Genomic DNA, 26,641 nt, shown 5'->3' with positions numbered 1-26,641 from the left:
CACCTTGCACAAGGAGGGCAAGACACAAAAGGTGATTGCTAAAGAAGCTGGCTGTTCGCAGAGCTCTGTGTCCAAGCACATTAACAGACAGGCGAAGGGACGGAAAAAATGTGGTAGAAAAAAGTGTACAAGCTCTAGGGATAACCGCACCCTGCAGAGAATTGTGACGACAAACCCATTCAAAAATGTGGGGGAGATCCACAAAGAGTGGACTGCAGCTGGAGTCAGCGCTTCAAGAACCACCACGAGGAGACTCATGAAAGACATGGGATTCAGGTGTCGCATTCCGTGTGTCAAGCCACTCCTGAACAAGAAACAGCGCAAGAAGCGTCTCGCCTGGGCCAAGGACAAAAAGGACTGGACTGATGCTGAGTGGTCCAAAGTTATGTTTTCTGATGAAAGCAAGTTCTGCATTTCCTTTGGAAATCAAGGACCCAGAGTCTGGAGGAAGAGCGGAGAAGCACAGAATCCACGTTGCATGAGGTCCAGTGTAAAGTTTCCACCGTCAGTGATGGTGTGGGGTGCCATGTCATCTGCCGGTGTTAGCCCACTCTGTTTCCTGAGGTCCAGGGTCAATGCAGCCGTCTACCAGGAAGTTTTAGAGCACTTCATGCTTCCTGCTGCTGACCAACTTTATGGGGATGCAGACTTCACCTTTCAACAGGACTTGGCACCTGCACACAGTGCCAAAACCACCAGCACCTGGTTCAAGGACCATGGTATCCCTGTCCTTGATTGGCCAGCAAACTCGCCTGACCTTAACCCCATAGAAAATCTATGGGGTATTGTGAAGCGGAGGATGCAATACGCTAGACCCAACAATGCAGAGGAGCTGAAGACGACTATCAGAGCAACCTGGGCTCTCATAACACCTGAGCAGTGCCACAGACTGATCGAGTCCATGCCACGCCGCATTACTGCAGTTATTGAGGCAAAAGGAGCCCCGACTAAGTATTGAGTGCTATACATGCACATTCTTTTCATGTTCATTCTTTTCAGTTGGCCAACATTAGAGAAACAAACATTTTTTCATTGGCCTTTAGAATATTCTAATTTTCTGAGATACCAGATTTGATGTTTTCATTGGTTGTCACCTATAAATATCAAAATTAAACGTAATAAACATCGGAAATACATTGGTCTGTGTGCATTGCATGAATATAATGTACAAGTTTCACGTTTTGAATGGAATTACTGAAATATTTTCAACCTTTTGATGATATTCTAATTTACTGGCCAGCACCTGTATGTGTATATACATGTGTATATATGTGTATATAAATGCGTATATCTGTGTATATACATGTGTATATATGTGTATATATATGTATATGCATATGTATATATGTATGTATGTATGTATTAGAGCCCTGCGCGGGACTGTTTTCTTCATCCCGCTCCTGCCCGCTCCCGCTGAATTTCTGACCATTACTGCCCACATCCGCAACGTGTGTGTTACACTCCCGCCCGCACCCGCAGTGTGCATGTCTACTCCCGCCCGCAACCGCAAAACTCGGAGAAATTATTACCTCACAATAAAAGAGATGTATTGAGTTTGTGTCCTCTCTGGTCCTGGAGAAAACATGTCATTTTATAGGCTACCAGGGGTCAGCAACCCGCGGCTCTCTGTGCTTGTACAATAATGAATGGATATTTAAATAAAATGCTTTATTTTACTGAATTAATTTTATATCTGTATGCCAATTCTAAATGTAAAGATTGTCTGCGTAAACCTGAACAGGTCCAACCCCGTCTTACTGTGAGACCGTGTTGACGGGTCACGCTTGTGCGTAATCATGTAGGCGCTTTCTGAGTTGAAGAGGATGTGAGATTCTGGGATTCTCCTCCTGGATGCGTCGCCACATTGGTGACAGGAACAAGCACTATTCAGCCAAAGTTTCATAATCAGGGAACATTTTCTAAGTGACAAGTCTCTCTGAGAGACAGGGTTTGGAAAACACTCGCTTCAGTGGGAGGAATCTTCCCGCATGCGCTCTGGTTCTGCAACGCGCTCCAAGCCAATCTCCACATCTTCAGCTCGCTGTGCACCTTACGTAGTACATGCCGACAGCAAGCTGTGCTGAGCAATATCCATCTCAGATATTCAGATGGGAATCTTTTCTTGGGTGATTTAGCTACATCTGCAATGTGCGTGACGAATAAAATGTCAGTTCGTCTGCATGCGTCGGGGTTATTCTTTCTATTCTTTCTCCGTCAAAATAAACGGTCAAATACGGGAACTATCCGGTCAACACAACACGAGCCCTGCTTTTAACTGTTCTGTTTTCTTGTGAAAATTGTTGGAATGAGATAAAATGTAACTTGAATACCACCAGAGCCGTGCACTGCTCCGTTATCTCCATGACTGTAAATGAGGGAAAAACAAATTGATTGGATCCTGCACGTCTTTTAACACATTGGCCAGGATTGACGCACTTTGTTTTCATTTAGTTTTTAACCCTTTAACGCCGAGGCATCACCAGGATCACCGGTGACGCCTCGGCGCATGTGATTTCAAATAACTCTTCATACTATAAAATTCTTTAAAAAATACACAAAGGACCTACTGTGTGGTGCTTAAAGGGGTAATGAAATCAAGGCCGTTTCATATTCTCTTCTCCTCTGTAATCAGGCAGTGATCGAGGTCGCTTTTCTATGAGAGACCTGAATGAGAAATATTAACACAATCAGAGAAACTCCTCCAAATGTCTGACTTGCCTTGCTTTGGTTTTTGTGTCATAAAGACCTTGTTTCAGCTTCTTTTCAACATCAATTGCCGACTCCATCATACTCATCCCGATCCCACACTGTTTCTTTTAGCCGACCGTTCCCGCCCGCAGCAAAATTCACACCGCCCGCCCACGCAGGATTTGTGTTGGGGGACCCAATCCCGATGCAGCCCTCTAGTATGTATCTCCAACACATAAAATCCATTTTTCTGTGAGATCATGCTAGTGTTTCACTATAATGGCCGTCATTAGAGCTTACATGCATTTCATTCATAGGAGCTAATAGGTGAACGGATCAAAAGGTCATGTTACATTAAACCTCCTGATGTGACCTTTTTTCTCTGTTTGTTCAAGCTCTGATAAAGGCCATTAACTCGAGACGTTGGCAGGGGTTTTGTTAAGTGTGACCCAGTAATGAATCCTCGAAATGTAGTTTTTCTGCCCATTTGAACACTTTTCTGAAGCCACCCCGATGCCCAGCCCTTCCTGTTCACTCATTAGCTCCTTATTGTTTTGCTGTCACCCATTTAATATAGGGATATTTTGTGTGTTCTAGTGTTTATGAAATTTTAATTTTTAGCTGTATGAATGTTTTATTTCAGTAGTTTTTATCATTTTAGCTCACTGTTGTGCTGCTTTTACCCTTGTTTGATGTGCTTTCATGTATTTTCTTATCTATTGTTTAAATGCTGTCGTATATAAGTATTGTTGATGTTTTTTAAGGTGCATAATAAATACAGTTAGCTTGGATGAACTGAGAAGGCTTATTAGAGATTTTAAAGCATGTTTGAAAACTAAAAATAATTTCAAAAACAGAAACATTCTGTTGATGTATTTTTTGTCAGCCTTCTTTTACATTTCTGTATTCTTTCACATCTGAGTTCCATTTCTTCTGTCACCACCAGACATTTCTTTCAGCATCTCCTTTTTCCATTTCACCTTATTTATTTCCTCTTGGCCATGTTTCTCTCCTCCCCTCCTCCTCCTCCCAGTCACGCTACGCTGCACAGTGCATTAATAGTGGTATGAAAAATTCCCAGCTGGGACACGATAGGATTGTCGATGCCAATGACTCAGAACTGCAGAAACAGAGTTAAAAGGTTTGGGCTCCTTGCAGAAGCCGTTGTGCCCCGCTGATGCCTCATCGCCACCAGAGGGGCGTGACACGCCGACTGAATGTTTTTGCTCCGTAATCTCTTTAATGTTCCACTGGTAATTGCAACACTCACCTGCGTTACGAGCTCGTTAGCAGATGAAGATCTGGGTTTAGAAATGAATCATTCATGCTCAGTGGTTTACTTGCAGATTTATTAAAAACTGCAACGACTGGTGAATTCAGAATTTGCTGAAAAAGCTACATTCTCTGCATGCTTGTTTCACACACTTTTAACTTTATGATCTTTTATGAAGTCTACTGGCTGTTTTATTAAAGTCCAACTAAATTCAACTTTTTTTGTATTCATGTGACAGACCTTTCAGAGGAGCATAAATCTGTCTTTAGATTATTGTCTGTGGCTATTATCTGGATTCTGACTAAAATAAAACATTTCTTTTCCATTCTGTGAATTTAGCAATTTTAGGTCATTTTAGTAAATCAAATATTTTTTGTAACAATCTGCAAAAATGGCTTTTAGGAAATCTAATGGCTTGCAGGTTTTGCAAAACTTTTCTGAATTTAACCTTTAAAACCTGATGAAATAACAATCAAACAAATAAAAAGGTCAATAATTTTCTATGTCTATAAAACCTAATTACCAAGGACAGTTTATTAGATAAATGTAGCATATTTAAACAATGATAACAAATAGAATCGGTACTTGTGTGCTGCAGTACTTAGATCCTCCTCAAGGAGGCAGACGACTTGTAAAGAATGGGGAACTGGGTCCCAGCTCCAGCATGTAAGTTTGTAACGTCATGCTTTTCAGTCAAAATTAAAAAACCCTACTTGAAGCAAATTTTCTTTGAAGTCAGATATTTCTGTAAGGTTAGTTTACCCCTCCCACTGTCTTTATGGGTGACCCCGTGAGGAAAGTTGACCAATGAGTAGGGATGAAGAAGAACCTCTCAAGATAAAAATCACGAGGCGCTTCACAAACACAACAAATGTAAAAATATAAAGAATTTAGAAAATGATTAAAAATATATTTAAAATGAGCAAAAAATAGACAATTGTGATAAAAAATGATGTTAAGAAAGAGAGAGTGAACAGGAAAGAGGGAAATCAGTGGATCCTGAGGAGGGTGGAATAGGTGGGGAGAGCAGAACAAGGAGAGGGTGAAGAAGGTCATACAAAAGCCAGCCTGAACAGGTGAGTTGTCAGCTGCTTTTTAAAGGAGACCACTGAGTCCACTGATCTCAGGCTCAGGGGGAGAGAGTTCCAGAGTCTGGGGGCCACAGCAGCAAATGATCTGTCACCTTTGGTCTTTAGCCTGGTGCTGCACGACCAGTAGGCTTTGATCACTGGACCTCAGGGACCTGCTGGGGGTGTAGGGACTAAGAAGATCACCAATGTAAGATGGTGCTTGTCCATGTAAGGCCCTATAGACCAGAACCAGGATCTTGAAATGAACCCTGAAGCTGACTGGCGGCCAGTGAAGCTGGAGGAGAAGCGGGGTGATGTGGGTGTGTTTGGAGGACTTGGTCAGAAGCCGAGCACAGGCATTCTGAACCACCTGTAGACGGTTCAGGGAGGTTCTGCTCAGACACGTGAAAAGAGAGTAACAGTAGTCTAAGCGTGAGGAGATGAAGGTGTGGAGAACTGTCTCAAGTTCAGAGCGGGACAGAATGGGACTCAGCTTAGCAATGTTCCTTGTTGATGATTTATCCCTTGGGTTCATGTGGCAGGGGTGAGGAGTGAGCACCACCTCACCCCTGCCACATGGACCTCAAGGGATAACCCATCAATCCTGCTCAATGGTCAACTTTCCTCACGGGGCCACCCATAAAGACAGTGGGAGGGTTAAAAAAAAGAAATCTTTAGATTAGTTTTTTCCTGTTACATCTTAGCTTTGTTTCACCATCCTGACCTCTACATGAAGACGTTAAAGGTGCGGTGTGTAGAAATGAAGTAAAAAAAGACATCCTGTAGTAAAATTTGCTTACTTCAACCACTTTAAAGAAGTCTGGAGCTATTCAAGTCCATCGTCAAATTACAACCGTCGGCGCTGCAGTATTGGCTCACAGGAGACACGGCAACTCCACACTCTCTGGTGGTAAACATTAGTGACGTCCCTCCTGCCAATGTTTTGAAAGGACAAAAACTGAATCCCCGTAGCCAGCTGGATATGAAATATGTTTCAGCATACCCTTTTCCCAAAATGACTGAAACATTAGACTCTCTTTGGCATTTTCTCACTGTTAAATTCTCACTATGTTCACATAATGCACCTTTAAGATTAAACTTTTAGATCTGACTTTAAGTTGAACGGCTTTGTCACCTAATTAATATGAAATTCAGACTTAAACAGTCATATATGATGCGAAAATGCAGCTAAATCCACTACAGTAAAATGAAACATTTAATGTAGTAACATTAGACTTGTGGGTAATTTGTTGTTGGTTGGCTTGTGGTTAAATCACTTTTTGGGGGTGATATTCAACTTCATAAGAACTAAAGAGGTTAGAAACTGGAAATGCACCAAAATATCTTTGGTGTGTTCTTGCTGTGTTGAAATTCTAATTCCATCTTTTAGTTATTTTTAAAGCACAGAAAGGTTTAATTTACCTGCAACGTAAATAAAACCTTTCTGTGTTTTAAAAAGAACTAAAAGATGGCACCAAAATATCCTTTGGCGATCAAAGTTGGCCAATTTTCAGCTTGATCAGTTTAACCTGAAACCTAAAATCTGATTAATTATTGGTTTTTGCATTCAGTTGCCAAGCTGCATTTTAAAAAAAATTCCCTTTTTTCCAGTCTGTGAACACATCATTCTCTTCCAAGTTGAAAGTTTTAACTTCCAGAAACAAAAGTTGAAAGATAATTTAATGTTGTTATGGTTCTTCTGCGTTGCCATGCTGATCTATCCTACAGTTGGTCAATATTTAGACTCTTACCAGTCTCCATCTGCTCTGTTGCAGCCCATTCATGATCCTGCGTCTCCATCTTTTCTTTTCACGCGCTGTTCTTTGAGCCCACTGGAGTTTACGTAACGCTTTGGCGTTTTTAACGTTGAAACATCTGAACCTCGTTTGGCATTTAGCCTCTGTTTGGACGTGGCGGTGTGCAAAGAGCCTCCTTTGTTAAGGCTGGAGAAATGCGTCAACATGATGGCACCAACACTTGGCTGCTCCGTGTTCCCCAGCTGTGGTGGCAAAGTGGCAGCTTGGGACTTGGCACAAAAAAAAGCACTGAAATAGGATAAAAAAATAAAAATGAAGACATGGAAATCTGCCATATTCCTTCATAAAAATCACATTTTATTCTCATACAGTTTTGCACATCTGACCTCAAGCTGCCATAAAAATTAAAACTAGAAACCAGGAGAGGAAGAAAAAGTTTTTTACTTGAATTTATGGATTATTTTAGTTGGATTCGTGTTAATTAGCCATCAGAGTGACCTGATGCCAGTAAACCCCCACATTATCCTCTGCTTACATGTTGTAAAGGCATTAATAATTACACTGTGTTTTTATTAGCAACCTAAATCCTCTTTATAAGCATTGATTGGATGATTAAACTATGTATTTTAAACAAGGATTTTCTATTAATGACAGAGCTGTGAGGGCTTGTTGCTGGAGGGATGTACTGTTCTGATATTAATTCAAGAAGAGCCGGCTTTACCAAGGGCTGCATGGGGCTTAATTAGACATTTAGGACTGATGGCCACATCACAGGAAAAGACTCTTCAAACATTTGTTTTTATGGTGTCAATATGTAGCATCGTTTTGTGTTATTTATAAAAATTTTTGCTCTCCCACTCACACGAGTTTTCTCACTGCAGGTTAAATCCCCCTCAGCTCTTGAACCTGAGTCCTTGTTTCCTTCTTTTTGACTCCCCTCCAGGGCGAGCTCTCATGAGACTGACCGAGAGAAAGCTGGAACGAATGGGAGTCATGCAAGAAGCCCAGAGGCAGCACATCCTGCAGCAGGTCCTGCAGCTTCGTGTCCGAGAGGAAGTCAGGACTCTACAGCTTCTCACACAAGGTGCGAATAAATAAATCACCCACACTTTGTGTTTTCTAGATTATTCACAGCAAAGCCAACAACCTACATTCTAATAAATAAACCAATCATTCACAGTGCAGTAATTATTCACATGCCATCTGTAGCCATGGCGATCGCTGCATATTTCAAAGCCTGCAGGAAGTGATGAATCAGAAATGATCTTGCAACAAAACAGTCGGGCAGAAATATTCTGTTTTTGTACTGTGAAGCCAGTAAGTGAGAAGGCTGTTTCTTGTTAAATAGCACCGTCTGAATATTTACCCGGAGGAGCGGTGGGTTTAAAGTTTAATGGCAGAGTTGTGAAGACTCAGAACACCTTGAGCTGCAGATCCTTTCTCTGCTCATTCTCCGAAACAATCATGTTTTTGTTAGACACACGAGATGATAACTCTGCTGCAACAGGTGCAGCATCTGTATGCCTCATAATAATATAGGCATTATGTGATGTTGCTACACGATATTCAGTGGAAGTGCACTGAAAGATCAGCAAGCACTGTAATTTAGCTAGAAATGGGTTTAGATTATTATAATCACAAAAGAAGAAAATGAGGGTGCAGGAATACTGCATAGGGATTAGGAGTTGGTGATGGAGCCTCAACATTTGTGATTTTGATCTTTCAATAAATATAAATACTTTATGTAAAGGAAGCTTGTTGATGGTAGTATATGTTTTTTCTGATATAAAGCATTTTTGAAAGCTATTTTGTTCATGAGAACACTCTGGAAAACACTGGGTCACCTAATAAATGGTTGTCCTTTCAAGTGATGTGTGTTACATGTGACATATGACAGTGTTGATATGACATGTGATTATTATAGTGGGGAAGAGTTAGATCCCAAGATAAAAGGTTTCTCGTTAATTCACTTTAACAGTCACAATCTTTACAGTAATTTTTTTAAAATCAAAGAGTATCTTGATCAATTTCAAAATACGTTTGCTTTGGTGGCAATTTCAGAAACATGGTTGGATGATGACAGAACTGCAGGATGGACTAGAGGGTTATGAAATGTTTTGGCAAAATAGGAGGAATAGAAGAGGAGGAGGTGTCGCTGTATTTGTTATATCGTGTCTTAAATGTAAAATTGTTAACAATATGACTGCTGTGGTGGATAACTTGATGGAATGTTTAACTATTGAAATTCAAGTTGAAAGATCTAAAAACATATTAGTTAGCTGTATTTATCGTACACCTGCATCGTGCATAGATCAGTTTATGAGAGAAATTTCTGTAATACTGGAAAAACACAAAGAAAAGACGACTTTATTTTGTGGTGATTTTAAAATTGATTTATTGAAGGCAAATGATCACAATAAGACTTCTGAATTTACTGATAAAATGTTTAGTTTTGGGTTCTATCCGTTGATTCTAAAGCCCAGCAGAATAAAGATGGGTAGTGCCACTTTGAAAGAAGGTTCCAATATGTGAGTATTAATAATATGAAATCTAAACTTAGAAAAGTAACTTGTGGAGTTCCGCAAGGATCGGTGTTGGGACCTAAGCTATTTTTACTTTATATAAATGATATTTGTACAGCTAGTGATATTTTAAAATGTGTTATGTTTGCTGATGATACAAACTTATTTTCTTCTGGAGATAACAAAGGAATTACTGAAAACAGTGGAAACAGAATTGATGAAGTTAAATAGATGGGTTGTATTTAATAAACTCACTGAATGAAAGTAAAACTAAATTTATGTCATTTGAAGGTATTAAGAGTAATATTGAAGTAAAATTGAATCTAAATAATGTTGAAATTGAAAGAGTATATAAGACTAAATTTTTAGGAGTAATAATTGATGATAAACTTTGTTGGAAGTCTCACATAGATCATGTGAAATGGAAATTATCTAAGCCTATTTCTATTCTTTATAAAACAAGAGATTTATTGCACAAGGGCTTCCTTTATTTACTGTACACTTCCCTTTGCTTGCCTTATATGAGTTATTGTGTGGAAATTTGGGGGAAAACATACAAAACATATTTGGAATCAATTTTTAAATTGCAAAAAAGAGCTATTAGAATAATAAATAATGCTGTATATAGGGAGTCCACGAACCAATTTTTTGTAGGATCAGATGTGTTAAAATTTAAGGACATTATATATCTTAAAACTTTAGAAATGATGTATAGAGTGGTGAAAAAGAATGTTCCGATTTTATTTTAAGTATGTTTAAATTAAGGGATGGAAAATACGATTTGAGGGGGTCTTATATGTTTGAAATACCTAAAGTGAGAACTAATGCTAAGTATAGATGTGTGTCTGTTTTGGGAGTGAAGTTATGGAATGGACTTAATGATGAACTGAAGATGTGTTATTCTTTGTCATTTTCTAAGAAAAATGTAAAAATTTGCTTCTTCCAAAGTTATAGAAACTTAGTTTGATGTCTAACTTTGTGTTGATTTGATTTCTTGATTTATCATTGCTTTTTCTTTAAATGTTATGCATCTTATCTATCAGCCCTATTTGTTTTCTCTTGGTTAATGATTTAATTATCTCTGTGGGAGTTAAGGAAAGGCTAATTATAAGCCACTAGGCTTCAACCTACCAGTATTCCTTTTTTCAGTTGCTTGATTACTTTTATGTAAAATTGATAAATTGTTGTTGTTGACCGAAAATAAAAATATCTATCTATCTATCTATCTATCTATCTATCTATCTATCTATCTATCTATCTATCTATCTATCTATCTATCTATCTATCTATCTATCTATCTATCTATCATCTATCTATCATCTATCTATCATCTATCTATCTATCTATCTATCATATGACTCTTAGATTATCACAAAATATACTGATCTATTTCAGTAAACAATATAAACAATGATGAGAGACGATACGATATGACATGATCTACAGCATTATACGATACAACATCACATGATACAACAGGCTACGATACGACATATCATCATACAATTCGACATGATATATGACAAGACATGACATGAAACAATATGACATGCTGTACAAAGTGATACGATACAACATGACATGATACAATGAGCTACCATATGATATGACACGATGCAACACAACAGGATACTATACGACACGACACAATACAATATGACATGATATGATATGGCATGACACGATACAATATGACATGATACAATAGGACATGACACGATATGACAAGACACGACAAGATATGACACGACACAGTATGACACAACACGATATGACACAACAAGATATGACACGATATGCCATGATATGACATGACGTGACACAATATGATATGATATGACACGATATGACACGACACAGTATGACACGACACGATATGACATATGACATGACGTGACATGATATGACATGACGTGACATGACGTGATACAATATGACATATGATATGATATGATTTAACATGACATGACGTGACACGATATGACGTGGCACAGTATGATGTGACACGACATGTTACGATACGATATGACACAACACGACACGGCACACCATGATTTACAATGTGATATGATATGATATGATATGACATGACATGACACGATATGACATATGACATGACGTGACATGATATGACATGACGTGACACAATATGACATGATATGATATGATATATGATTTAACATGATATGACGTGGCACGATATGATGTGACATGACATGTTACGATACGATATGACACAACACGACACGGCACGCCATGATTTACAATGTGATATGATATGACATGACATGACACGACACACTATGATACGACATGACACGATACGACACGGTACAATACGACATGATATGACTTGACATGACACGACACAATATGATGCACTATAATACAAAATTATACAATATGACGTATCATACAACCTTGATGCGATGAGATATGATACATGACATGATACGACGCGCTACGTACGATACAAGACGATACGACATGATATGATACAATATAATACGACATAATGTCATGTGACACAATACGACATTATACGATACGATATATTATGATATGATGTAATGACATGACACGATACGACGTGCTACAGTATGATGCAACACAATACAGCATGATACGATACGATATGCACATTCGTAGTGCCGTTCTGGTACGGAAGCACTCAGTCCCCGATCTGTATGATTGACTTTCTGTCTGGTTGGAGTTCCCTGTGTTGTGATTTGGACATCAAATCACCAGCAGTTGGAGGCGGGCTCAAGGAGACCATTAACCAATGACGGTGTAGAGAAAATCAGAGTTGGTTCCACTTTCATTCCAGTTTAACATAAAAGAAAGTGAAACTAACTGGATTAACTTGATGTTCTTTGTCTATTATTTTATGGCCGTTTTGTGTTTTAGTCACCAGAAACGTGGTTAAAGCAGCTCAGAACGATGCATAGAGCTTTCTTTCACTTTCAGTTCTTTTAATCTCACCAGCAGGTGTTCAGAAATGTGCTTGATCTGATTCGACTAATGTGTTTATGGAGAATAGTCAGGTTTGCTCCGTAATAAAAAGTGACAGTACTGGTTTAGACTCAGTAGCATCATATGAACATTTTTTTCTTTGGATTGTTAAGAACATGTCAATTTTATTAATGTCTGTTTATGTATGAATTTTATTAATTAGACCTTTAAATGAGCATTTCTATTCCTTGCAGAGTAAAAGAAATAAGCTCAACGTTAGGTGTTTTATTTATTTATTTATTTTTAATTCTACATATTGAGGATTTACGGCTGGTTCTGGAGCAGAATACAGTCGATTAGTGAACCCAGGAATCAATAGGGATCTTAACAGCTACACTCAAGGATCATAATGAGACCAATCCTACACGTTCCACTCCAAACACGCCACATGGACTACAGAAGATGTTGAGCCTTAAGTTGAGGGATGAGGTGTAGCAAATAATGAGCGAACACACCAATCTTTATTTTCCTGCGTGTCCCTTAACTCAGTAGACGTCTCAGTTCGTGCCGTGTTTCATGTTTTCTGATTACAGTCAGGTTGTGTTAGTTTTATTTAGGCCCGAGCAGTGAAGCTGCGAAGGCCTATTGTATCTGCTCCGTTTATTTAGGCCCGAGCAGCGAAGCGCTGCGAAGGCCTATTGTATCTGCTCGGTTTATTATTATTAGGCCCGAGCAGCGAAGCGCTGCGAAGGCCTATTGTATCTGCTCCGTTTATTAGGCCCGAGCAGTGAAGCTGCGAAGGCCTATTGTATCTGCTCCGTTTATTATTACGCTTTCTTTCTTTCTTTTTTCTTCCGCGTCTTTGACTGGCCTTTAGGGGGTCTTAGCATATCCAAAAAGTCACCAAATTCTGGCCCAATATTGAAAGTGCGTGAAATTTACGTATTTCACTGGCAATGTGAAAGTTCATAAAAGAATGGCTGAACAGCGCCCCCTAGAAAGTGAAAAATACCCCTCTCCATAAAGCTTAGTTTATCGTACAGTTATGAAATTTGGTACACTTGTAGAACTCAACAATACGCACAGAAAAGCCTCTTGCATCCATGGTCAATATCAAACAGGAAGTCGGACATTTTGGACTAAAGTGGCCATTTTGACCCTGTTTCGGCCATTTCTTGGGTCTATATTTGGTTGAACAGTTTGGTCATTTTTCGCACGATCGTCTCAAAAATAGTGTGCGATCGAACAGAAGCGACGGACGATTAAAATGAGACAATAAAATTGACTTTTCGTAAATACTGAAGGGGCGGGACCAGGCCTCAAAGTTCGAGCACTCGCCAAAAAAATTCAAATTGCTATAATTTCATAAATGAAAGAATTACAGTTAAAGTAACTTTCTATGGACAATCATCATCGCCCCCCGAAGACAAATGAATGGTCAATTGATGATGTCACATAAGCCCCGCCCCTTCAGGACTTAAAAGGTCAAGTTTTACTGGGAAATTTTCCAAAATTTGCCCTTTCAAATAATCATCCCAAATTTGTATCAGGTAACTGAAGACAAGTTGGGGTTTCTTGGCGTCACTTTATGGGAGTTTTCTGCAGAAGGCGGGGCTGTGGCGGCGCAGCGAACTCAGGCGTACCACTTAGGCCTTACGTTTGCCTCCCATTTCGTCATTTCTAGAGATATCGCCACGAAACTTCTTGTGAGTGATCCTAGTCCGGCCCCCCAAAAAATCTGATGTGACATTCCGGTGGGCGTGGTCTATTTTCTGAAATAGCGCCCCCTAGGACCATTAAAACTGACAGCCCCAAGCCATGCTTTGACTGAGGATTACGAAATGTGGTACACTAATGTGGTGTCTCAGGACCTACAAAAAAGTCTCTTGGAGCCAAGTGCAAAGTCGCACAGGAAGTCGGCCATTTTGGTCCAAGTGCGTGATTTAGTGGTTTTCGCACACTTTGTTTGGAGAGTGATGCTCCGTCGCCCTTTTCACCAATCGCCTTCACACTTCTGCTATATACTCTTAAGACATAGATGAAAAAATTCAACCGTCGGATTTTAAATAAGTATAAAGGTGTGGGCGTGGCTAAGCCTCAAACTCTGACTTGTCGCCACGCCACTCTTTTTTTTCACAGCTCCCTATTGGACTCCTTTTATCCAATCACCACCAAACAGTGGCAAATAGCAGCAGACAAGTTGAGGTCACTAGGTCTATAGTACTGGCAGGTTTCGAATAAAGGCGGGGCTTTGGGAGCATGGCGAAATTCGCCATCACGCCATGGAAATACGTTTGTCTCTCATTTCTTCAATCATTGTGACATTGCCACACAATTTCTGATGAGTGATCCTACTCTGACCCCTAATATAATTGGACAGCTGAAGTTTGTGGGCGTGGCCTATTTTCCAAAACAGTGCCCCCTAGGACCATTAAAACAGTCAGCCCCAAGCCATGCTTTGACTGAGGATCACAAAATTTGGCACACTAATGTAGTGTCTCAGGACCTACAAAAAAGTCTCTTGGAGCCAAGCGCAATGTCGCACAGGAGGTCGGCCATTTTGGTGCAATTACTCAATTTAGTGGTTTTCGCACACGTTATAAGGAGAATGATATCTCCTCGCCCTTTCCACCGATCAACTTCAAACTCCTGCTATATACTCTTAAGACATAGAGGAAAAAATTCAACCGTCGGATTTTAAATAAGTATAAAGGTATGGGCGTGGCTAAGCCTCAAACTTTGACCAGTCGCCATTACTTTATTTGACTTAATAACTCCCATGTGCATGATCAGATCAATTTCATACTTTGTCTGTGTGATCACTGACCACATCTGAAGACAGTGACAATGTGGACAGCTGACATCACCTAAGCCCCGCCCCCTGACTAAAGGAAGTCTATTGTTTTATGGTGAACTGCCCATATTTGTCCCCTCTAATTTAGTCAAGATGACACTAAGGTCATGCACTGTCTTCATGATGTTGTAATGACCATTTAGATCTGATAGCTTTTCAGAAAGTGAGGGGCTTTGATGCCATGGCGATTTCTGGCGTGACGCTGTGACCTTACGTTTGACTGTAACTTCCACAAACAGCCTCCGATTTGCCCGAGACTGAACATCACATCACCAGTGTGGTAAAGATAGAGTATCTCCTAGGGGTGAGACATGTAATGGTGGGCTCAGAAGGGATGCTGATTCAGGGTGAGGTGTGGACGAGGAGGCCTTTCACGGTTTCCGGTGTTGGGGTGGCTGACTTTCTGTTCCGACAGGCATGCCCTGATGCCCTCGGCTGCCGGCCAGGATGGAGAAGCGCGGAGCCGGGTTTGGAGAGCGTCGGGGATGGAGCGGAGGGGGTGCTGAAGGAGGGCGAGCAGCTTCGCTGCGAGGGCCGAACGACGCTGCTTGCAGCTTTAATTAGGCCCGAGCAGTGAAGCTGCGAAGGCCTATTGTATCTGCTCCGTTTCTTCTTCTTATTATTAGGCCCGAGCAGTGAAGCTGCGAAGGCCTATTGTATCTGCTCCGTTTATTATTACGCTTTCTTTCTTTCTTTTTTCTTCCGCGTCTTTGACTGGCCTTTAGGGGGTCTTAGCATATCCAAAAAGTCACCAAATTCTGGCCCAATATTGAAAGTGCGTGAAATTTACGTATTTCACTGGCAATGTGAAAGTTCATAAAAGAATGGCTGAACAGCGCCCCCTAGAAAGTGAAAAATACCCCTCTCCATAAAGCTTAGTTTATCGTACAGTTATGAAATTTGGTACACTTGTAGAACTCAACAATACGCACAGAAAAGCCTCTTGCATCCATGGTCAATATCAAACAGGAAGTCGGACATTTTGGACTAAAGTGGCCATTTTGACCCAGTTTCGGCCATTTCTTGGGTCTATATTTGGTTGAACAGTTTGGTCATTTTTCGCACGATCGTCTCAAAAATAGTGTGCGATCGAACAGAAGCGACGGACGATTAAAATGAGACAATAAAATTGACTTTTCGTAAATACTGAAGGGGCGGGACCAGGCCTCAAAGTTCGAGCACTCGCCAAAAAAATTCAAATTGCTATAATTTCATAAATGAAAGAATTACAGTTAAAGTAACTTTCTATGGACAATCATCATCGCCCCCCCGAAGACAAATGAATGGTCAATTGATGATGTCACATAAGCCCCGCCCCTTCAGGACTTAAAAGGTCAAGTTTTACTGGGAAATTTTCCAAAATTTGCCCTTTCAAATAATCATCCCAAATTTGTATCAGGTAACTGAAGACAAGTTGGGGTTGCTTGGCGTCACTTTATGGGAGTTTTCTGCAGAAGGCGGGGCTGTGGCGGCGCAGCGAACTCAGGCGTACCACTTAGGCCTTACGTTTGCCTCCCATTTCGTCATTTCTAGAGATATCGCCACGAAACTTCTTGTGAGTGATCCTAGTCCGGCCCCCCAAAAAATCTGATGTGACATTCCGGTGGGCGTGGTCTATTTGCTGAAATAGCGCCCCCTAGGACCATTAAAACTGACAGCCCCAAGCCATGCTTTGACTGAGGATTACGAAATGTGGTACACTAATGTGGTGTCTCAAGACCTACAAAAAAGTCTCTTGGAGCCAAGTGCAAAGTCGCACAGGAAGTCGGCCATTTTGGTCCAAGTGCGTGATTTAGTGGTTTTCGCACACGTTGTTTGGAGAGTGATGCTCCGTCGCCCTTTTCACCAATCGCCTTCACACTTCTGCTATATACTCTTAAGACATAGATGAAAAAATTCAACCGTCGGATTTTAAATAAGTATAAAGGTGTGGGCGTGGCTAAGCCTCAAACTCTGACTTGTCGCCACGCCACTCTTTTTTTCACAGCTCCCTATTGGACTCCTTTTATCCAATCACCACCAAACAGTGGCAAATAGCAGCAGACAAGTTGAGGTCACTAGGTCTATAGTACTGGCAGGTTTCGAATAAAGGCGGGGCTTTGGGAGCATGGCGAAATTCGCCATCACGCCATGGAAATACGTTTGTCTCTCATTTCTTCAATCATTGTGACATTGCCACACAATTTCTGATGAGTGATCCTACTCTGACCCCTAATATAATTGGACAGCTGAAGTTTGTGGGCGTGGCCTATTTTCCAAAACAGTGCCCCCTAGGACCATTAAAACAGTCAGCCCCAAGCCATGCTTTGACTGAGGATCACAAAATTTGGCACACTAATGTAGTGTCTCAGGACCTACAAAAAAGTCTCTTGGAGCCAAGCGCAATGTCGCACAGGAGGTCGGCCATTTTGGTGCAATTACTCAATTTAGTGGTTTTCGCACACGTTATAAGGAGAATGATATCTCCTCGCCCTTTCCACCGATCACCTTCAAACTCCTGCTATATACTCTTAAGACATAGAGGAAAAAATTCAACCGTCGGATTTTAAATAAGTATAAAGGTATGGGCGTGGCTAAGCCTCAAACTTTGACCAGTCGCCATTACTTTATTTGACTTAATAACTCCCATGTGCATGATCAGATCAATTTCATACTTTGTCTGTGTGATCACTGACCACATCTGAAGACAGTGACAATGTGGACAGCTGACATCACCTAAGCCCCGCCCCCTGACTAAAGGAAGTCTATTGTTTTATGGTGAACTGCCCATATTTGTCCCCTCTAATTTAGTCAAGATGACACTAAGGTCAGGCACTGTCTTCATGATGTTGTAATGACCATTTAGATCTGATAGCTTTTCAGAAAGTGAGGGGCTTTGATGCCATGGCGATTTCTGGCGTGACGCTGTGACCTTACGTTTGACTGTAACTTCCACAAACAGCCTCCGATTTGCCCGAGACTGAACATCACATCACCAGTGTGGTAAAGATAGAGTATCTCCTAGGGGTGAGACATGTAATGGTGGGCTCAGAAGGGATGCTGAGTCAGGGTGAGGTGTGGACGAGGAGGCCTTTCACGGTTTCCGGTGTTGGGGTGGCTGACTTTCTGTTCCGACAGGCATGCCCTGATGCCCTCGGCTGCCGGCCAGGATGGAGAAGCGCGGAGCCGGGTTTGGAGAGCGTCGGGGATGGAGCGGAGGGGGTGCTGAAGGAGGGCGAGCAGCTTCGCTGCGAGGGCCGAACGACGCTGCTTGCAGCTTTAATTAGGCCCGAGCAGCGAAAGCGCTGCGAAGGCCTCTTGTTTTTGCTCTGTTTATTATTTTTTAGGCCCGAGCAGCGAAAGCGCTGCGAAGGCCTCTTGTTTTTGCTCTGTTTATTATTTTTCTTTATTATTATTTTTTGTTATTCTCGTGCCCCTTTGAACGGCTTTTTGGGGACCTTAGCATACCCCAAAACTCACAATATTTTGCAAACTTGTCAGGCCTGGTGAAAAATTTGATATTTTAAAGGTCCCAAAAAAATCGCACAGAAAATGACTGAACAGCGCCCCCTAGAAAGTGAAAAAAAACCCTCTCCATAAAGCTTAGTTTATCGTACAGTTATGAAATTTGGTACACTTGTAGTACTCAATAGTCCGCACAGAAAAGTCTCTTGCAAGCATGGTCAATATCAAACAGGAAGTCGGCCATTTTGGGTTGAAATGGCGATTTTTTGCCGTTTTTGCCGTTTTTAGGGTCCGTTGCTGATTGGATTGCTCGATCATTTTTCGCACGATCGTCTCAAAAATTGTGTAAAATTGCTAAGAAGGGATGGGCGAACAAAATGAGATGAGAATTCTGAGTTTTCGTATATGTTGAAGGGGCGGGGCCAGGCCTCGAAGTTTGACTACTCGCCAAAAATATTTAAATTGCTATAACTTCATAACTGAATAGAATAGAGTTACCAAACTTTCTGTGGTCATTCGTCATCCACCCACAAAGTTAATTGAATGGTCAGATGATGACATCACACAAGCCCCGCCCCCTCAGGACCAAAAAGATCAAGTTTTACTGTGAAAGGTCCCAAATTGCCCCATTTCACTTAATCACCACAAATTTGTAGCTGGTAACTCAAGACAAGTGGGGGTTGCTTGGCGTCACTTTATGGGAGTTTTCGGCAGAGGGCGGGGCTGTGGCGGCGCGGCGAATTCAGGCGTACCGCCGTGGCCTTACGTTTGCCTCCCATTTCGTCATTTCCAAAGATATCGTCACGAAACTTCTTGTGAGTGATCCTAGTCCGGCCCCCCAAAAGATCTAATGTGAACATCTGGTGGGCGTGGCCTATTTTCTGAAATAGCGCCCCCTAGGACCATTAAAACTGTCAGCCCCAAGCCATGCTTTGACTGAGGATTACGAAATTTGGTACACTAATGTGGTGTCTCAGGACCTACAAAAAAGTCTCTTGGAGCCAAGTGCAAAGTCTCACAGGAAGTCGGCCATTTTGGTCCAAGTGCGCGATTTAGTGGTTTTCACACACGTTGTTTGGAGAGTGATACTCCGTCGCCCTTTTCACCAATCACTTTCAAACTTCTGCTATATAGTCTTAAGACATAGAGGAAAAAATTCAACCGTCGGATTTTAAATAAGTATAAAGGTGTGGGCGTGGCTAAGCCTCAAACTTTGACCTTTCGCCACGCCACTCTTTTTTTCACAGCTCCTTATTGGACTCCTTTTACCCAATCACCAGGAATCTCTGGTAAATAGCAGCAGGCAAGTTGAGGTCACTTGGTCTCCAGTACTGGAAGGTTTTGAAAAAAGGCGGGGCTTTGGGAGCATGGCGAAATTCGCCATCACGCCATGGAAATACGTTTGCCTCTCATTTCTTCATTTATCGTGATATCACCTTGACCATTGTTGTGAGTGATCCTAGTCTGACCCCCAATAGAAAAGGTCAGCTTAAGTTTGTGGGCGTGGCCTATTTTCTGTATTAGCGCCCCCTAGGACCATTAAAACTGTCAGCCCCAAGCCATGCTTTGACTGAGGATTACGAAATTTGGTACACTAATGTGGTGTCTCAGGACCTACAAAAAAGTCTCTTGGAGCCAAGTGCAAAGTCGCACAGGAAGTCGGCCATTTTGGTCCAAGTGCGCGATTTAGTGGTTTTCACACACGTTGTTTGGAGAGTGATGCTCCGTCGCCCTTTTCACCAATCGCCTTCGAGCTTCTCCTTTATACTCTTAAGACATAGAGGAAAAAATTCAACCGTCGGATTTTAAATAAGTATAAAGGTGTGGGCGTGGCTAAGCCTCAAACTTTGACCTTTCGCCACGCCACTCTTTTTTTCACAGCTCCCTATTGGACTCCTTTTACCCAATCACCTGGAATCTCTGGTAAATAGCAGCTGACAAGTTGAGGTCACTTGGTCTACAGTACTGGCAGGTTTTGAAAAAAGGCGGGGCTTTGGGAGCATGGCGAAATTCGCCATCACGCCATGGCAATACGTTTGCCTCTCATTTCTTCAATTATCGTGACATCGCCACAAAATGTCTGGTGAGTGATCCTAGTCTGACCCCCAATAGAAATGGGCATCTGAGATTTGTGGGCGTGGCCTATATTCTGAAATAGCGCCCCCTAGGACCATTAAAACTGTCAGCCCCAAGACAAGGTTTGACTGAGGATTACGAAAATTGGTACACTCATGTAGGGTCTCTGGCCCTACAAAAAAGTCTCTTGGAGCCAAGCGCAATTTCGCACAGGAGGTCGGCCATTTTGGTCCAAGTACTCGATTTAGTGGTTTTCGCACACGTTGTTTGGACATTGATGGGCTGTTGCCCTTTACACCGATCACCTTCAAACTTATGCTATGTACTTTTAAGTCAAAGGGGAAAAAATTCAACCGTCGGATTTTAAATAAGTATAAAGGTGTGGGCGTGGCTAAGCCTCAAACTTTGACCTTTCGCCATGACATTACTTGACTTAATAACTCCCATGTGCATGATCAGATCTAATTCAAACTTTGTCTGTGTGATCACTGACCACATCTCAAGACAACGACAATGTGGACAGCTGACATCACCTAAGCCCCGCCCCCTGACAACAGGAAGTCTATTGTTTTATGGTGAAATGCCCATATTTGTCCCCTCTAATTTAATGAAAATGACACTCAGGTCATACAGTGTCTTCATGATGTTTTAAAGACCATTCAGATCTGATAGCTTTCCAGAAAGGGAGGGGCTTTGATGCCATGGTGAATGCTGGCGTGACGCCATGACCTTACATTTGACTGTAACTTCCACAAACGGCCTCCGATTTGCCCGAAACTGAATATGGCAATGAACAATCATGCCCTTTAGCCAATGAGGCACAAACGGTTGGTGAATGTTAGATAATGTCACCAAAGCTGACCTCAATGGGACTTTTCTGTAGTTGGTCACAGCGCCACCTAGATAACGTTATCCTTCGATAACTTTAAAAAACATGGTCAGAATAGCATTAAAGTTGGTCACTGTCATCACACCACCAGTGTGGTAAAGATAGAGGATTCCCTAGTGGTGAGACATAAAATATAATGGTGGGCTCAAAGGGGATGCTGAGTCAGGGTGAGTTGCGGACAAGGTGGCCGTTAGCAGTTTCTGGTGTTGGGGTGGTCGACGTTTGTGTTCTGCGGACGTGCCCTGGTGCCCCGGGCTGCCGGCCAGGCCGGAGCGGCGCGGAGCTGCGAGGGCCGAACGACGCTGCTTGCAGCTTTAATCTTTATTATTATTTTTTGTTATTCTCGTGCCCCTTTGAACGGCTTTTTGGGGACCTTAGCATACCCCAAAACTCACAATATTTTGCAAACTTGTCAGGCCTGGTGAAAAATTTGATATTTTAAAGGTCCCAAAAAAATCGCACAGAAAATGACTGAACAGCGCCCCCTAGAAAGTGAAAAAAAACCCTCTCCATAAAGCTTAGTTTATCGTACAGTTATGAAATTTGGTACACTTGTAGTACTCAATAGTCCGCACAGAAAAGTCTCTTACAAGCATGGTCAATATCAAACAGGAAGTCGGCCATTTTGGGTTGAAATGGCGATTTTTTGCCGTTTTTGCCGTTTTTAGGGTCCGTTGCTGATTGGATTGCTCGATCATTTTTCGCACGATCGTCTCAAAAATTGTGTAAAATTGCTAAGAAGGGATGGGCGAACAAAATGAGATGAGAATTCTGAGTTTTCGTATATGTTGAAGGGGCGGGGCCAGGCCTCGAAGTTTGACTACTCGCCAAAAATATTTAAATTGCTATAACTTCATAACTGAATAGAATAGAGTTACCAAACTTTCTGTGGTCATTCGTCATCCACCCACAAAGTTAATTGAATGGTCGGATGATGACATCACACAAGCCCCGCCCCCTCAGGACCAAAAAGATCAAGTTTTACTGTGAAAGGTCCCAAATTGCCCCATTTCACTTAATCACCACAAATTTGTAGCTGGTAACTCAAGACAAGTGGGGGTTGCTTGGCGTCACTTTATGGGAGTTTTCGGCAGAGGGCGGGGCTGTGGCGGCGCGGCGAATTCAGGCGTACCGCCGTGGCCTTACGTTTGCCTCCCATTTCGTCATTTCCAAAGATATCGTCACGAAACTTCTTGTGAGTGATCCTAGTCCGGCCCCCCAAAAGATCTAATGTGAACATCTGGTGGGCGTGGCCTATTTTCTGAAATAGCGCCCCCTAGGACCATTAAAACTGTCAGCCCCAAGCCATGCTTTGACTGAGGATTACGAAATTTGGTACACTAATGTGGTGTCTCAGGACCTACAAAAAAGTCTCTTGGAGCCAAGTGCAAAGTCGCACAGGAAGTCGGCCATTTTGGTCCAAGTGCGCGATTTAGTGGTTTTCACACACGTTGTTTGGAGAGTGATACTCCGTCGCCCTTTTCACCAATCACTTTCAAACTTCTGCTATATAGTCTTAAGACATAGAGGAAAAAATTCAACCGTCGGATTTTAAATAAGTATAAAGGTGTGGGCGTGGCTAAGCCTCAAACTTTGACCTTTCGCCACGCCACTCTTTTTTTCACAGCTCCTTATTGGACTCCTTTTACCCAATCACCAGGAATCTCTGGTAAATAGCAGCAGGCAAGTTGAGGTCACTTGGTCTACAGTACTGGAAGGTTTTGAAAAAAGGCGGGGCTTTGGGAGCATGGCGAAATTCGCCATCACGCCATGGAAATACGTTTGCCTCTCATTTCTTCATTTATCGTGATATCACCTCGACCATTGTTGTGAGTGATCCTAGTCTGACCCCCAATAGAAAAGGTCAGCTTAAGTTTGTGGGCGTGGCCTATTTTCTGTATTAGCGCCCCCTAGGACCATTAAAACTGTCAGCCCCAAGCCATGCTTTGACTGAGGATTACGAAATTTGGTACACTAATGTGGTGTCTCAGGACCTACAAAAAAGTCTCTTGGAGCCAAGTGCAAAGTCGCACAGGAAGTCAGCCATTTTGGTCCAAGTGCGCGATTTAGTGGTTTTCACACACGTTGTTTGGAGAGTGATGCTCCGTCGCCCTTTTCACCAATCGCCTTCGAGCTTCTGCTATATACTCTTAAGACATAGAGGAAAAAATTCAACCGTCGGATTTTAAATAAGTATAAAGGTGTGGGCGTGGCTAAGCCTCAAACTTTGACCTTTCGCCACGCCACTCTTTTTTTCACAGCTCCCTATTGGACTCCTTTTACCCAATCACCTGGAATCTCTGGTAAATAGCAGCTGACAAGTTGAGGTCACTTGGTCTACAGTACTGGCAGGTTTTGAAAAAAGGCGGGGCTTTGGGAGCATGGCGAAATTCGCCATCACGCCATGGCAATACGTTTGCCTCTCATTTCTTCAATTATCGTGACATCGCCACAAAATGTCTGGTGAGTGATCCTAGTCTGACCCCCAATAGAAATGGGCATCTGAGATTTGTGGGCGTGGCCTATATTCTGAAATAGCGCCCCCTAGGACCATTAAAACTGTCAGCCCCAAGACAAGGTTTGACTGAGGATTACGAAAATTGGTACACTCATGTAGGGTCTCTGGCCCTACAAAAAAGTCTCTTGGAGCCAAGCGCAATTTCGCACAGGAGGTCGGCCATTTTGGTCCAAGTACTCGATTTAGTGGTTTTCGCACACGTTGTTTGGACATTGATGGGCTGTTGCCCTTTACACCGATCACCTTCAAACTTATGCTATGTACTTTTAAGTCAAAGGGGAAAAAATTCAACCGTCGGATTTTAAATAAGTATAAAGGTGTGGGCGTGGCTAAGCCTCAAACTTTGACCTTTCGCCATGACATTACTTGACTTAATAACTCCCATGTGCATGATCAGATCTAATTCAAACTTTGTCTGTGTGATCACTGACCACATCTCAAGACAACGACAATGTGGACAGCTGACATCACCTAAGCCCCGCCCCCTGACAACAGGAAGTCTATTGTTTTATGGTGAAATGCCCATATTTGTCCCCTCTAATTTAATGAAAATGACACTCAGGTCATACAGTGTCTTCATGATGTTTTAAAGACCATTCAGATCTGATAGCTTTCCAGAAAGGGAGGGGCTTTGATGCCATGGTGAATGCTGGCGTGACGCCATGACCTTACATTTGACTGTAACTTCCACAAACGGCCTCCGATTTGCCCGAAACTGAATATGGCAATGAACAATCATGCCCTTTAGCCAATGAGGCACAAACGGTTGGTGAATGTTATATAATGTCACCAAAGCTGACCTCAATGGGACTTTTCTGTAGTTGGTCACAGCGCCACCTAGATAACGTTATCCTTCGATAACTTTAAAAAACATGGTCAGAATAGCATTAAAGTTGGTCACTGTCATCACACCACCAGTGTGGTAAAGATAGAGGATTCCCTAGTGGTGAGACATAAAATATAATGGTGGGCTCAAAGGGGATGCTGAGTCAGGGTGAGTTGCGGACAAGGTGGCCGTTAGCAGTTTCTGGTGTTGGGGTGGTCGACGTTTGTGTTCTGCGGACGTGCCCTGGTGCCCCGGGCTGCCGGCCAGGCCGGAGCGGCGCGGAGCTGCGAGGGCCGAACGACGCTGCTTGCAGCTTTAATTATTAGGCCCGAGCAGTGAAGCTGCGAAGGCCTATTGTATCTGCTCCGTTTCTTCTTATTAGGCCCGAGCAGTGAAGCTGCGAAGGCCTATTGTATCTGCTCCGTTTCTTCTTATTATTATTCTTTTTTCTTCCGCGTCTTTGGGTGGCCTTTAGGGGGTCTTAGCATATCCAAAAAGTCACCAAATTCTGGCTCAATATAGAAAGTGCGTGAAATTTACGTATTTCACTGGCGATGTGAAAGTTCATAAAAAAGTGGCTCGACAGTGCCCCCTAGAAAGTGAAAAATACCCCTCTCCATAAAGCTTAGTTTATCGTACAGTTATGAAATTTGGTATACTGATAATACTCAACAGTCCGCACAGAAAAGCCTCTTGCAACCATGGTCAATATAAAACAGGAAGTCGGCCATTTTGGGTTGAAATGAGGATTTTTAGCCGTTTTGGCCAATTCTAGGGTCTATATTTGGTTGAACAGTTTGGTCATTTTTCGCACCATCGTCTCAAAAATAGTGCGAGATCGAACAGAACCGATGGACGATTCAAATGAGACAATAAAATTGACTTTTCGTAAATACTGAAGGGGCGGGGCCAGGCCTCAAAGTTCGAGCACTCGCCAAAAAAATTCAAATTGCTATAATTTCACAAATGAAAGAATTACAGTTAAAACAATTTCTAAGGACAATTGCCATCGCCCCCCGAAGACAAATGAATGGTCGATAGATGATGTCACACAAGCCCCGCCCCCTCAGGACTTAAAAGGTCAAGTTTTACTGGGAAATTTTCCAAAATTCGCCCTTTCAAATAATCACCCCAAATTTGTAGCAGGTAACTGAAGACAAGTTGGGGTTGCTTTGCGTCACTTTATGGGAGTTTTCTGCAGAAGGCGGGGCTGTGGCGGCGCGGCGAAGTCAGGCGTACCGCTTAGGCCTTACGTTTGCCTCCCATTTCGTCATTTCTAAAGATATCGCCACAAAACTTCTTGGGAGTGATCCTAGTCCTGCCCCCCAAAAAATGTGATGTGAAAATCCTGTGGGCGTGGCCTATTTTCTGAAATAGCGCCCTCTAGGACCATTAAAACTGTCAGCCCCAAGCCAGGCTTTGACTGAGGATTACGAAATTTGGTACACTAATGTGGTGTCTCAGGACCTACAAAAAAGTCTCTTGGAGCCAAGCACCAAGTCGCACAGGAAGTCGGCCATTTTGGTCCAAGTTCTCGATTTAGTGGTTTTCGCACACGTTGTTTGGAGAGTGTTGCACCATCGCCCTTTTCACCAATCACCTTCAAACATCTGCTATACACTCTTAAGACATAGATGAAAAAATTCAACCGTCGGATTTTAAATAAGTATAAAGGTGTGGGCGTGGCTAAGCCTCAAACTTTGACCTGTCGCCACGCCACTCTTTTTTTCACAGCTCCCTATTGGACTCCTTTTAACCAATCACCAGCAATC

General features: G+C 42.2%; 1 protein-coding gene across 5 annotated transcripts in view; it reads left to right on the top strand.

The window, feature by feature from the left end:
* Positions 1-26,641, top strand: part of samd12 (sterile alpha motif domain containing 12) — a 269,149-nt gene that overhangs the window by 70,075 nt on the left and 172,433 nt on the right. For all 5 annotated transcript variants that reach the window (XM_070547611.1, XM_054745053.2, XM_070547609.1 and 2 more), the window contains exon 4: positions 7,732-7,872. In XM_070547611.1, coding sequence (XP_070403712.1) covers positions 7,732-7,872 — 141 coding nt within the window. The remainder of the gene's footprint in view (positions 1-7,731; positions 7,873-26,641) is intronic.

The sequence above is a fragment of the Nothobranchius furzeri genome, chromosome 19 (assembly GCF_043380555.1).
Source record: "Nothobranchius furzeri strain GRZ-AD chromosome 19, NfurGRZ-RIMD1, whole genome shotgun sequence".
Taxonomy (NCBI): Eukaryota; Metazoa; Chordata; class Actinopteri; order Cyprinodontiformes; family Nothobranchiidae; genus Nothobranchius; species Nothobranchius furzeri.
The sequence above is the reverse complement of the archived record's forward strand: the minus strand, read 5'-3'. Positions and strand labels throughout refer to the sequence as shown.